At 39.7% G+C, this 13765-nt stretch overlaps 1 protein-coding gene across 1 annotated transcript in view; it reads right to left on the bottom strand.

The window, feature by feature from the left end:
* Positions 1-13765, bottom strand: part of KDM3B (lysine demethylase 3B) — an 85746-nt gene that overhangs the window by 30720 nt on the left and 41261 nt on the right. The window contains exons 6-8 of the mRNA XM_075541622.1: positions 12345-12419; positions 5292-5876; positions 432-1680 (exon numbers count right to left, since the gene is read on the bottom strand). Coding sequence (XP_075397737.1) covers positions 432-1680; positions 5292-5876; positions 12345-12419 — 1909 coding nt within the window. The remainder of the gene's footprint in view (positions 1-431; positions 1681-5291; positions 5877-12344; positions 12420-13765) is intronic.

Here is a 13765-nt window from a genome sequence, read left to right as displayed (position 1 = left end):
GAGTCTATTGAGCAAGTCCTGAAGCAAATTAAAAGTAAGAGTTAAACAAAGTAGAAAGGGATGAGGTAAACACAGGAAATAATTCCTGGCAAAAAATAACAAACTGCAAAGGAAGATCTTGATCTTTGAGACATTTACATTATGTAAGGGGGCTTCAAAAGTTTATGGAAAAAATGGAATTAAAAGACAATGGAAAACTTCCACCATCATCTTGAAGGCTCCTTGTACAGGATGGACATTCTACTCACAGTGCTGGTTTAGATGCAATCATGCTCTGAACCAGAAGGTCCTATGTAAAACTCTTTGGCTATGTAATTCTACGGGATTATGAAACTTCCCGTCAAACTGAGGGCTTCTGCTGCCTGAGAGCACAAGAGGCAGTGGAGGCTGGTGCCAGGGCAAAGCTCAAGTACAGCCCACAGCAGGATCACCTTTCAGTGGGGCGGTCCGAGGACGGCCCTTGGGGGCCTGCTTCCCTTTGCCTTTGCCCAGCAACAGCTCAGCATTACGTTCCCCGTTGGGGCCTAGTTTCCCCATTAGGTGCTCTGGAATCCCCTTCAGGCCAGTTTTGGCTTGCAGCTGCTCCTCAGAGTCGCTCAAATCCGACAAGTCACTGTTGGTGCTGGAGTCTGAGTCCTGTCTGCAAGCCAAGCTTCGCTCATCCAGTGAGAACCTTTTCACAGCTTCAAAAGGAGCTTTGTTCTCCTGTGAAAAATCTTCAGGAAAGGACAGAAAGCCTCCTGACTGCCTGCCAAAGACGTTACTAAAGGTTTTGAGGAGGGGATTGTCCTGCTGCCCAGGCCCCACGGTTGGCCTCTCTTCTGTGGGGCTGGAGGAGAGTGTAGGCATCTCAATTGGTTGAGTGAGGCTGCTGGTGGGCGAGCTGGAGCGGCCATTCCCCATGGCAGAGAGGCTTGGGCCCCCGGTGGTAAGAGTTGAGCCCAGAACACCAGGTACCAGCTTGGAGGAATCAGTTGTGATGAAGAGGCTTTTCTTCTTTGCTAAAGATGCTGACTCTGCAGAGGAGTGAGACTCGGGCCAGCTGGGGGCTGCCTTGGAGGTGACAGTGGTAGCAGAAGAAGAGCTACCCGGTGCCTGAGATGTAAAGCTGCTGAAAGGGCTCTGTTCAACTTTCTCCACAAATGCCAGAAAAGGGTTAGAGGGCTCTTCTCGGGATAATTTAGGGGGCTGTAAAAATAGATTTTCATGACTTTCTGGTGTGCGGGTATTCAGGAGGCTCCGTGGGAAGGCTGGCGTGAGGGTGGGCATGGACTCTGTAGGCACTTTCCGGTCCACAGAGCTGCCAGCCTTAGAACCTGGCTTAGTGTCTGATGTAAGAGTGGGTCTGCTTTTACACAGGCCTGAGCTCAGGCTCTCAAGGCTTTGTTTGAATGAGTCCCGACTGGAGGAATCATCAGCCAGACTCTCTGAAACGGTAGTGAAGTAGTTACTGGTAGGTAAAGTTTGGGACATGCACTGAAAAAACAAGTTTTTGGAGAGATCAGTGTCTTTCTGAGACTCTGGAGTAGAGCTACAGGCAAAAGAGAAGCCCAAAGATTTGTTCTCTGTGGCTAGAACCCCATTGGTCTGGCTCCGTCCACTTCCAAAAGTCAAAGGTTGTGATGAACTTGGGAGAGATGCTCCGAATCCAGAAGAAGCCAGAATAGAATTTCTTGAATTCTGAAAGGAAAAATATCTGAGTTAGTGATGCTGACTCTTTATGACAGTGTTCGATCTCTTTCTTGGAGCTAGGTGATCCCTGGGATCAATGTTCTTATGGGTGTATCAACTATTCTTTCCCCCAGCTCTATGGAACTGTTCTTGTATGTGTATTTATTTGACTAGTGCTGGTGAAGACACTTGCCACAGATCACATAGGAATCCGTAACTAGGAGAGTCAGAGATGCCAGGAATGTCATATATCCTGTCACTCCCGTTTTTAGTCGATTGTTTCAGACAGCGCTAGAAAGCTGTGTAGGTTTCTTAGTACCTATTTGGAAGTGAAGAGACTCTACCAAAAAATTGGGGAAAAGAGCATTTGAACAGATACCAGTTTTTACTTTGAAATAATATTAATCTACCTCAATGACTTTAGGAGCTATTGTTAAAGTTTTAATTTAAGTTATTACAAACTGCCCGTTGAAAAGTGATTTCAATTCTTTCACAGGTCCATTTTAACTAATAGAAAAAGGTCATCTCTATTAGTCTAGAACTCTTCAGGATAGACCTTTTTGGAACCTGGCTTATGAATCTAAGTTCATCTAAAAGTTGACTATCTGTTTTCATTAAAGTTAGATCTAAATATATATACTAAAGTAAAAGAAAAAAACGTTTACTGTGTCCTTGCTACCATTAGGATCTACCAGGGCATACCCAACAAATAAAAAGATTCAGCATACCAAACTGGAAATGACTAAACATTTTCCTTCTTTTACCTTGGAAATGTCAGTTTCTACATGTTATGATTATATGTAGAAATGGTATGGATATATATTACATAACCCTGTACACAGAGAAAAACACTTAAATGTAGATAGTCTTTTGCTTTAATACTTGTTAATTAAATAAAACCTAACTCCTAGCACTTCAGTTATACAAACTCCAGGCTATTGTAAAAACAACATACAAACTTCCAGGAGGTAGGCGGAGGATGATATTCCGAAACATTCCATTGAGAGCAAACATGGAAACATGAGCACGCCTGTTTCATGAGCATGGGTCATGTGGGTGATGAAAAGTTCTAGAAGTAGACAGCACTAATGGTTGTGCAACAGCTATGTACTAAACGCCTTTGTGAATCGCACACTTTAAAATGTAGGCTTTATATGTTGTATATTTATCAGAATAAAAAAATTGATAAACATACGGGCTCCTGTTTAAAAAGGAAGAGTTTAAATTTATTTGTTATTCTTTAAATATGAAAGCAGAATCTACAGAAAGACTTTTGTGGTGAGCGGCTTCAGGGATTTTAGTGCTAGCAAATTAAAACTAATTTTTCTTTCCCTTGAAACGAACCAATAATCATTGATTTAAACTACCTCTCCACAAGAAAGCAAGACTAGGCCGAGTCCTGAAGCTTTGCTGTTCTTTCACCAGTGGGATTTGGCCACGAGCCTTTACACCTGCAAGACTGCAAGGAGCCAGCACAGGCAGCTCATGTTTCACTACTAACGTTACCCTTTGAAAAGAAATACACACATGAATGAAAAGTCATTTGGATGGCCTTGCATTTTCCTTTAAGTGATTAAATTCCAAGTCCTTTTCTTATCAGAAAGTGATGACAACATGTTATCAACCTGGTTTGGAGAGCAAGAAGTCTCCTTGCTGACGGCTGTGGCACCACAGTGGAAACCTTCATTTCTCCACTCTAAACTAACATCCCAGAAGACCCGGCAGAAACACCAGCAAATTGACTGCAACAGCTGCTGACAGTTCTCCCACACCTCTGAAAAATGCCTGTTGGACTATCCGCAGGTTTTGCAACTCAGAGAATAACAGCATTTTGGTGGATCTCTTTTTCTAGCATGCAAAATTTGGCCTACTTTGTTATCTACTTTGACATCCACATTGCCTGTAACATGGGATTTATTTTAAATAATTCAGGCAATATGATGGTTCACATACACTAGAAGGTCACTAGGATCCTCAATTAGTTCCCTTAGGAATGCTGGTCAACTACAGAAGAAACACTATGAAACGAACAGCATGGAATTTGCACTTTTGGCCTCTTTCCCTTCTCTGTGGCCTCCAGCACCCACTTCTGCATATGGGGATTAACAAACTACATTTGCTAGGGAAGGGAAGAAGTCAGATGAAATCAAAGTATAGCCTTCAGCTGGTATTGGTATATTTAAAATGATTTCATTTTAGGATGTGTGCACCTTCCAATAGGATTATCAATTCTTTATTTATAGTACAAAGTACTTAGCACACAGTTTTCTTATACATAATTTTTGTATTTTATATTTCAGCTTGAGGTAATAGCTAGTCTGTGGGTTGGGGAGGGGGATGGATAATGAGTACCATAAATCATACTCACTTGGCCAAATAAGTCAGATTATACAACTGATTTTGATAAGTCAGGAAGCCACCTTATGTTTAATGAAAATTCCATTTTATTAATAATACCTGTGTATATTTATCACATAAAAACATAGCAAACTAGACACTAAAACACTAATATAAAAAATATAAAAAATTAAAAAAAAAAACAAAAAAACCACTAATGTGATTAATTCCATCCAATTTTTCCAGGTAAGGGCTAAAATGATAATGTTAAGAGAGAAAAAAAAAGAGAAAAAAAACAATACAACCCCCATCCATTCTCCAAACCTGGATGACTATCTTTTTTAAAAAAATCATTACATTGGAGGGAGGGTGGGGTGGAAAGCGGGAACAGATTACAAGGATCTACATATAACCTCCTCCCTGGGGGATGGACAAAAGAAAAGTAGGTGAAGGGAGACGTCGAACAGTGTAAGATATGACAAAACAGTAATTTATGGATTATCAAGGGCTCATGAGGGAGGGAGGAGCGGGATGGGAGGGGGAAAATGAGGAGTTGATGCCAGGGGCTTGGGTGGAGAGGAAGTGTTTTGGGAATGATGAGGGCAATGAATGTACGAATGTGTTTTACACGGTTGATGTGTGTATGGATTGTGATAAGAGTTGTATGAGTCTCTAATAAAATGATTTAAAAAATCATATTGGGGGCTCTTACAGCTTATGTAACATTCCATACATCAATTGTATCAAGCATATTTATATACATGTTTTCCATCATCATTTGACTATATCATTTTTGCAAGAAGTCCAGACTCGACAAAACACCACAGAAAATGAACTAAGTCAGGGGCTGGTAATGGTAGCTTGCACAGACTTAATTATCGTGCTCTCTATTATCAACACTGTAATTCATTAACCTGGCTTCTTATAGGCCTGGTGGAGGCTCAGTCACTATGTGAACTACATAAGATAATTGAATTAAAATGATTCCTCACCAGATCTATTTTAACATCTCATTACATCGGGTTGTATCATCAGTTTTTTTATTAGCTCAATTGTTCAGGTGACTTTTTAGAGCTGATAAAGTTATTAAAATATACACGTCTGTCCAAAGAGAGAAGGGTCACTTCATCAATTCAGTAAAAGCCTATCCAGATAGCGCAATTTAAAGACACCTCCGACATGCCCTTTCCCGGTGACAGCAGAGAAGCTTTCTAGTGTAACAGCAGTGGAGGGGAGGGTAAAAGAGGAACACAGATTGCAAATCTGCTGCTGCAGCAACTTACCTCTCCCAAGGTCTGTGGCCGGCTGGCTTTCTGTTTTTCTGTCCCAGTCCCTGTTGTGAGGCCAGTGTCTGAAATCCTCACCGTGGTTGGGGTGGAGCTGCCCGTAGTGACCACAGCTGTTGAAGCCACCATGCCCTGGCTAACTTGTTCCAGTGTTTTTCCTGCTTCTTTGTTTTCAGCTCCAACCTCTGTAGCCAAAGGTGTTTGACCTGTGGCTGCAGAATATGGAGTGAAAGGTACTGGTGTGTCCCCACTGACAGGTTCATCCTGCACCACCAGAGTTCTGCCGTTTTCTTTGGTGTAAGTGGCAAAGCGAATGTTGCGATTCATCTGGGGAACAAACGTAGCCGGTGGCTGCTTGGCTCTCTGATCCAACATTGACTCTCCTCCTTTCCAAGGACCTCGGCTCGCCTCGCTTCCATCGCCCCCATTACTGTCTACTTCTCCCCTGTCTCCTTTGACTTTCTTTGAAGCAGAGTCACACCCAGGGTCTGAAGGGCTTTTCCTCCTCCGGCCATCTTTCCCCTCTACGCTCTCTCTTTTCTTCTTTCCTTTGGAAGATTTCGCTGCTTTTAATGTACCTCCCTACAAAACAAAATTCAAAAACGATTACAAGGGACCTACCATCCCATGAAAATCATAAACCATTAACTTTTCCCCATCTTTAGAAGCAGTCAAATTACACAGATTTCTAGTTTTAAGACTTTCTCTTTATCCAAAAGATCCAGTCTTCCTGTGACTCAATTTACACTCCAGCTCCCTACCCACTGCCGTTCAAGATAATGATTACTAGAGGTTAGTTCATTTAGAAACCTTTACTGAAATAAAATTTACTACTTCTTCAAATGGACTTTAAAACTTGGAAAAAAATGATGCAGTTTCTTTTACAATGTACACTACAAAGCTGGCAGCTCATTTGTTTCTCAATTAAAAAGCCTTTTCTAGTAACATAATTTTCTCCTTGTTTGACAGAAATTTGCATTGCATGCACTAAAATGTCATCTCCTCTATCCAGAAGAAGTCACTAAAAACTGGGAAGAGCTTAATTATTTGGTGACCAGCAGAAAATAGAGTGCTCACCTACCTTTTCCACCTCTGAGGGTTAATGGGCAGCTGCTATTCCACTTTTAGTGCCTATTGCCATCTGGTGGGGGCTGCATAACTCTGAGAAGCTGAAGAACAGATCGCACTCCACTACCACCACCAGAGGCTTCATGGGACATATGCATGCCGCTGATTGCATCAGAATACAAATATTATCTCAAAAAATAAAAGGTGCTCCCCATTTCATTCAAAATGCCTTCCTAACTGAAAACACATTGAACAAAAAGCTCAAAAGTAGAAAATAGTTTTGTCTTGAAACAGCTAACAATAGGAAAATCAGTATTTGTGAGTCTGTGGCCGAAGAAAAAGTCAGAATTACTCTCATAGACACTATAGGGACTCAATCAAAGCAATAGAAATGGGTGGGGGTAGGGTAAAATGCAGGCTTTCAGAAGCCAAACTGCTAGCTCTGTTATTTCTTCAGCAATCTCATAAAATCTTGCTTGTGCTTTGAGAAGCCAGACAATGTGAAAGGATACAGGATTAGAGGAATAATTGCCATGTCTAAATACACTGTCACTGAAAGGATGAAGGCTAGGGGGCAGCAGACACAGCTATCAGTCTCTCATGCAATGTTGGGTAGTAAAAACTATTCTCTGGAACATTCTTAGTGTATATCCCACCATGAAGTCGGTTTAGTTTTTATGCAGATAACATGTGGTGATGTGGTAATAAGCTAGTGAAATATGGTTATTTAGCTAATCATATTTATTAATGTAATTAATTGACTTTTTATTGCCCCTGTATGTTTAGATTTTTTGAATAGATGTCTTTATTGCAATCATTATAACTGTTATAACAGACATTCCCAAATTTTATCTTCCTAATTCTAGCTTCTATATTTTTACATTTTTGAGGTGCTTTCATTTCCATCTTTTCCTATTTAATTACCTTCTCCAACTTTTAAATAAAGCTCTAGATTTATTTAGGTTTCTACCTCATTTTGTTAATATTATCTAAGTCTCTTTCATTCAAGAACTAGTTTTGTTTGCCTAGTACTTTTTAATTGATCTGCTTTAAAACTTCCTATCTTTTCTTTAACCTCTGTCAATGACCAGTTTTCCATGTTGTAAATTTAAAAAGTGCTACCATGGAAATTTCTTTTTTCTTGTTTACTCATCCACACTAGTTCTTGGAGATGCTGAGGTGACCATGAGTCTGAGTTACAGTAAAACCTGGCAAAACTTTCATAATTGTACAGTAAAACCAGTGGAAGCCTGAGCATGTAGAAGAAGGAAACTTGTCACGGAAGGAAAGCTATTTTCTGCTAATAGAGAACAACAGAAAAATTCCAACTGCATTTTGTCAGAGGTAGAAAGCTTGTAGAAAGACCCAGAAAAACATTGCAGGGTTGTTGAGTTTCAACTCTCACAGTATCTCTGCACTTTGTTGAGATAAAACTCACATCATGGCAAAACTGAAAAGGAAAGAACCAACAACTGCTTCTAATTCAGCCAGCAAATTTGCAGAGCCCGGTTCATAGCAACCTCCTACTGTTATTCTCCCAGCCATTACCACTTATATGCATTTTCTACTGCTGTGAGCTACTCACATGGGAGGAGGTACACTGGGACACAAAGAGCAGTCAATGCTCGCTTCTGTGACCAGCTGTTCAGTACTAGCTGGCACATTAATAGGTGATGAATGAATGCATGAAATAAGAGACAATAAAACAGGCCTTAAAACACTCTCAAAACAATAGCTGTCTTCAGCCATGCAAATACACGAAAAAGATATCCCACAGGATCATTTCAGTCTATTACACATATGGCCAGCATGAGTCAGAATTGACTTGACAGCTAACAAAAATTCAGGAGTAAAGAAGTATTAAATGTGTTCCTGTGCCTACTCTGATCTTGTTTTTATTAAGTCAAGCATGACTGGGTAAAGATGATAAGGGAGGACTATGTCAAGACAACATCATACACATGCTAAGATACTTGGAGGAATATACAGACAGCTGGACCTAATTTCAAGAACATTCACGAAAGATTTATTGATTGGAAAATGTTATTTAAAATAGTAAAAAGTAAAAATAAGAGCCCAAAATGTAGTGAAGTGAGATGTTGAAGGTAGCAGTCAAGAATGATTTGGAAATTTTGTATTACGACTGACATGGTATCACCGTCTGAGCTCCCAGTCCCACTATTAAACTGAAGAACGAACCCAAAGGCTCCCAGAGAACAATGTCTCATGTTTTCCCCAATCTTAGAGAACAATTTCCCTAATAGATGTCTTAAGAGATGAGAAAAACGCTAACTCTTGGTTTACTTAAGCTTAGTAGTAATGCCAGAATGGTAGGGGGAAGGTGGGGGGAGAAAGGGGAAGCTGATCACAATAATCAACATAAACTCCCCACCGCAGAGGGATGAACAATTTATACTAAGAGGGAAAAAAAAAGCATCTTATGCTCTATGAGGCCAGGCACCCCAAGCCTCTGATGATTTGTGAGTAAATCAAGAGTTAGCCTGGTTTATAGTAATTGTGGAGTACTCCATTGTGTGCTGAGCACTGAACTAGACACCTACCAGAATGTGATTCCTTTTGGGAATAAAGAATACAGACTCCCTCAGAGCTCACTACTCTCTAATACAGGCAGGGGGAGCAGGGGATGACAACACACTTCTGGTTCACAGGCCATATAAAGCTTAAGAAATCTTCAATACTAGCTATTATCACATGTCTCACCAAAATGAAACAGTTTCAGCCACCATAGTAGGGGTGAGTTACTTAAATGTTTGACCAGTTTAAAGGCTTGAAGATAAAAAAACGGCCATCTGGCTGAGAAGCAACAAAGCCCACAATGAAGAAGCACACCAGCCTGTGTGATCATGAGGTATTGATGGGATCAGGTACCAGGCATCATAGATCTAAAACAAAACAAAAATCTTATCAATGGGAATGAGGGGGAAGGGCAGAGTAGAGACCCAAAGCCCATCAGAAGTCAATTGGACTCCCCCTATCAGAAGGACCATAAAGAAGAGACACAACCTCGTAACCCCAACTCTATCTTACAAATCTGGCTAGATCAGAACATGTATACTGGTACAGATAAGAGCTTGCAACACAGGGAATCCAGGACAGATAAACCCCTCAGGACCAATAAGGGGAGCAGCAATACTAGGAGAGAAAAGGAAAGGCGGAGGGAGTAAGGGGAGCCTATAAAAATAATTGACGTATGGCCCCCCTCCTAGGGGGACAGACATCAGAAAAGTGGGTAAAGGGAGACAGCGGTAAGTGTAAGACATGAAAAAAAAGGGAAGAATTTATAAATTATTAAGGGGACATGTGGGAGGGAGGGTAAGAAGGGGGTAGGGAAAAAATGAGGAGCTGATACCAAGGGCTCAAGTAGAAAGAAAATATTTTGAAAAGGGTGCTGACAACGTATGTACAGATGTATTTGACACAATGGATATATGTATGAATTGTGATAAGAGCTGTAAGAACCTGTAATAATAAAAAAAAAAGTTTGACCAGTACGGCCAGTATGATGTTAGAAATATCCAAATGGCCCTTGGTAGAAAAAAGGTTCCCCACCCTGAACAAAAGGAAAGAAAAAGAGAATTTAGCTTCTCTTCTATTGTTTGTTAGTGGATAGGCCATGAATGTTAGCACTACTTACGACAGCTTTCATTGACTTCTATACATTTTAAATATACCTGTCCTGGGAGAATATACAAAGAATCTCTAGGAGCAAAATGTTGAATGTACTAATGATCTCCTCTGTAAACCTTCACAAATTAACAACAAAAAGTTTAAACCACCCCAATCTAAGAACACTTAGCTCTTATGGCATAGCCCTGCTTGCTGCTCACCCTGACTCAGAGATCCCTGAAGATACTGGTGCTATAGCAAAGTGTTTCAAAGGAACTAGATGATGCGCAGCTATCAGAAAGAATAGCATGTAGGGTCTTAAAGGCTCATCTTCAAACACGCATCCATCTGAGTGAGGCAGCCATCAACTAAGTCCACATGGAAGCAGCACACCAGCTTATGTGATTCAGGATTTGTAAATAATAAAATCCAAATCCGAAGGATGGAATGGGATCAAACCTTAAACGAGCACCTGGTTTGCCGAAGGCGATGGCTGACAGTGGAAGCCCAAAATCCATTTGCAGGTCCACGCATGGATTAAGCCTCTGTGGATCCCCTCTGAATAGTGGAGGGATGTGAATAGTCTTGTTATCAGAGAACATTGTACAGCTGACTATGGTAGATACAGCCAGGTTAAAATGTCATATTAGTTTATCGCCCCTTTGACCGATTTTAAAGTTATTTCAGTTAAAAAAAGAAGTGACAGGGAAATACACATGGATTATGCCTCTGGTGAATCTCTTCTGACCATAGTGCAGGGTTGTGAGTATTTGCCTTGCTGTGGCAGTTACATAGTCTGTCGACTTGAGAAGGAGTGGAGTCTAGTCTGTCCATCAGGTCATAGCCAGTGAGGCCTCTGTATGGGCATGGCCTTCTCCTGAGGATTCTAGGAACTCCTGTCTTCCTCCCTGTGAGACATTCCTGATGACAAGGCAGATGGAGCTACGCTAATGGAGTTAGAGCCCGGGAGCTGGAGGAGCCACATGAAGACCCACGCTAGAGCTGAGAAGCTTCCACCACCATTGGATCCATAGGACTCTGTGGCTGTGATCTTTCTGCAGTTGGAGTCATTGCATGTGCTGCTTGAGTCTGAAGAGGAATTTATAGACTGGTATCGGACTTATGGGTTAATATTGGATGTATGGACTTGATCTGGACAGGGTTGGGGTGTTTTCTCAATACACAATTACTCTTTGATATAAAGCTCTTTTTTCCCATTTTAAATATTTATTTTGAATGACATAAACATTCTTAATTAAGAGTCATTCTATTAAAGGGTGATATAATAGTAGACAGTTTTATAGCTTTTCACTTTATGTCACTGACACCCTGTCAAAATCAATGAAATACTAATATGAGTCATGAATGCCAAATTTTCTTTAGGGTCTTAATTAGTAAGAAATTATAAAAACCAACGCGTTACACTTTTAACTTGCCAGAATAATATTGACAAAATTTTATACAAAAAATATTTCAGGTTAGCAGTCTAAGAGCCATCCTTGACCTTGCTTCCCTACAAGATAAGTGATATCTTTACAATACTTTTAAATTTTATTACTTTGAATTTGATAGAGTAAAACATTCCTTTGCAAGTAATCACCCAGCATATTAGCAAAATTTACATAAGGTGAGAGTGAGAGTTGTTTTTTTACATATATTGCCACTGTTCTTTTCTTCTTTTTTTTTAAAAAAATCATTTTGTTAGGAGCTTAGTGTCTATGAATTTGTTTCTCTAGCCAACCTGGACTAACACACTTGCTACATGCAGAGTGCATAGGAAAGTGTACTATTGCAGACGCAGTAAGATGAAAATTTAACAACATAACATTTGATCTCCCTTTTGGTTCATTTTAAATTTGGTGAAGTTTTTCATATTTTCTGTTTTCTTTGTTTTACTTTGTTATTATTAGTTTGTTTTCATGTGTGTGTTTGGTATGTCTTTCAGAACTTGAAATGTAGGTTGGAGACAGTAACTGGATTAATGGTTTCTTTGGGAAATGGCAGGGAGGCTGGGGTGGTGGGGGGATATAGGGAGCTAATAACAATGAGCACAAGAAAGAAGAAAATGTTCTAAAATTGATTGTAGTGATGATTGTACAACTCTTCTTAATATGATTGGACTGTTGACTTGTATGATATGTGAATTAGATGCCAATAAATAGTTTGGGCTTAAATTTTAAAACCACCAGGAAACATAGCCATGAATAAAATTGTTTCTCTTGAAACTATTATCTTGTACCTGGACAGGCATGAAGCAAGCAAGAAATGTATAGTGGCCAATGCTAAATCTCAAAGGTGATTAACAAGATAATGCAAGCTTGTGAGTCTACTCAGAGACTCAACTCATTACGGTACCTCACTCTGCGGTGACGAGCTGTCCATCAGCATCACGTGGATCAGCCTGGGATCCACCGACTTGATGTCACCACTCTAGGACAGGTGCAGTACAGCAAAGAATATGCAAAAGGGGCGGAGAGGGGAAAAACAAGGTATTTAAAACCTTAGTCACCAAAGACATAATTTATTGATTTTTCTAGTATATACAATTATCTTTTTCCACTAGAACAAAAGCTCCAAGACAACAGGAATTTCTGTCATCTCATTCACTGTGATGACAGTATTGCCTAAAATAATATCTTAAATACAGTAAGCATTCAAATACTTGCTAAATAATTAAGGAACTTACCCTATAAACTCAAGTATAAGCCGACCCGAATATCAGCTGAGGCACCTAATTTTACCACAAAAACTACATAAAAATGTGCTGAAAAATTCGGCTTTACACGAGTATATATGGGAGTCAATGTCCAATGTCACTTTTAAGGATGTCAATTTCAAGCCCTGCATTTCTAAAACCTTTTCATTTTGTATATCATGGACACTAAAAGTCTCTAAAAACAACAATCATGAAAAGCATTACTGTCAAAGAATAAAAAATTTAGGGGGGATTCATTTGACAAAAAATATCAAGTGTAATGTACTTATCTTTTGACCTAGAAATTTACTCTAATAAATAATGTGAAACAGCATACAATTATATATGCTCAAGAATATTTAGTTTTTATCATTTATATTAGTGAAAATACTGGCAATGATTTAAAGATCCACCTATATTAAATTAGTTATGATACATCTATACAGTGAAATATTACACATCTAAATAAAATAAGGCAGATCTGTCTATATATTTAAGACAGTAAGATATCTATAGTATACAATTAGGTTGAAAAGGTAAATTTTGAACTGTATATCATATGCTACTTGAGGGTACTTTATATACTTATGTATCATATAAATCTTGTTGCCACTGAATGGATTCTGACTCATAGGACAGGGGAGAACTGCCCCGGTGGGTTTCTGAGAAGGTAACTCTTTATGAGAATAGAAAGCTGTGTCTTTCTCCTGAGGAGCAGCTGGAGGTGTCAAACTGCTCAGAAGTCCGAAGTGTAATCAATTACATCACTAGGGTTCCTACATCATATAAACTCAAAACTCCAAAATTCATTGCCAAAGAGTTGATTCTAACTCACAGCAACCCTACAGGACAGGGTAGAACTGCCTTCCCCCGTGGGTTTCTGAGGCTGTAACTCCTTATGGAAGTTGATAGCCTTTTCTTTCTCCATCAGAGGAGCTGGTGATTTTGAACTGCCAACCTTGAGATTAGCAGCTCAACACCTAACCACTACATCACCATTATATAAACAGATGAAATATTATAGACACACATGCAGACAAAATACAAGGGGCTTCAAGAGCTCATGGAAAAATGGGAATGA

Source organism: Tenrec ecaudatus, chromosome 2 (genome assembly GCF_050624435.1).
Source record: "Tenrec ecaudatus isolate mTenEca1 chromosome 2, mTenEca1.hap1, whole genome shotgun sequence".
In the NCBI taxonomy this organism is placed as follows: Eukaryota; Metazoa; Chordata; class Mammalia; order Afrosoricida; family Tenrecidae; genus Tenrec; species Tenrec ecaudatus.
Note: the sequence above shows the minus strand (reverse complement) of the source record. Positions and strands in the feature narration are given on the sequence as shown.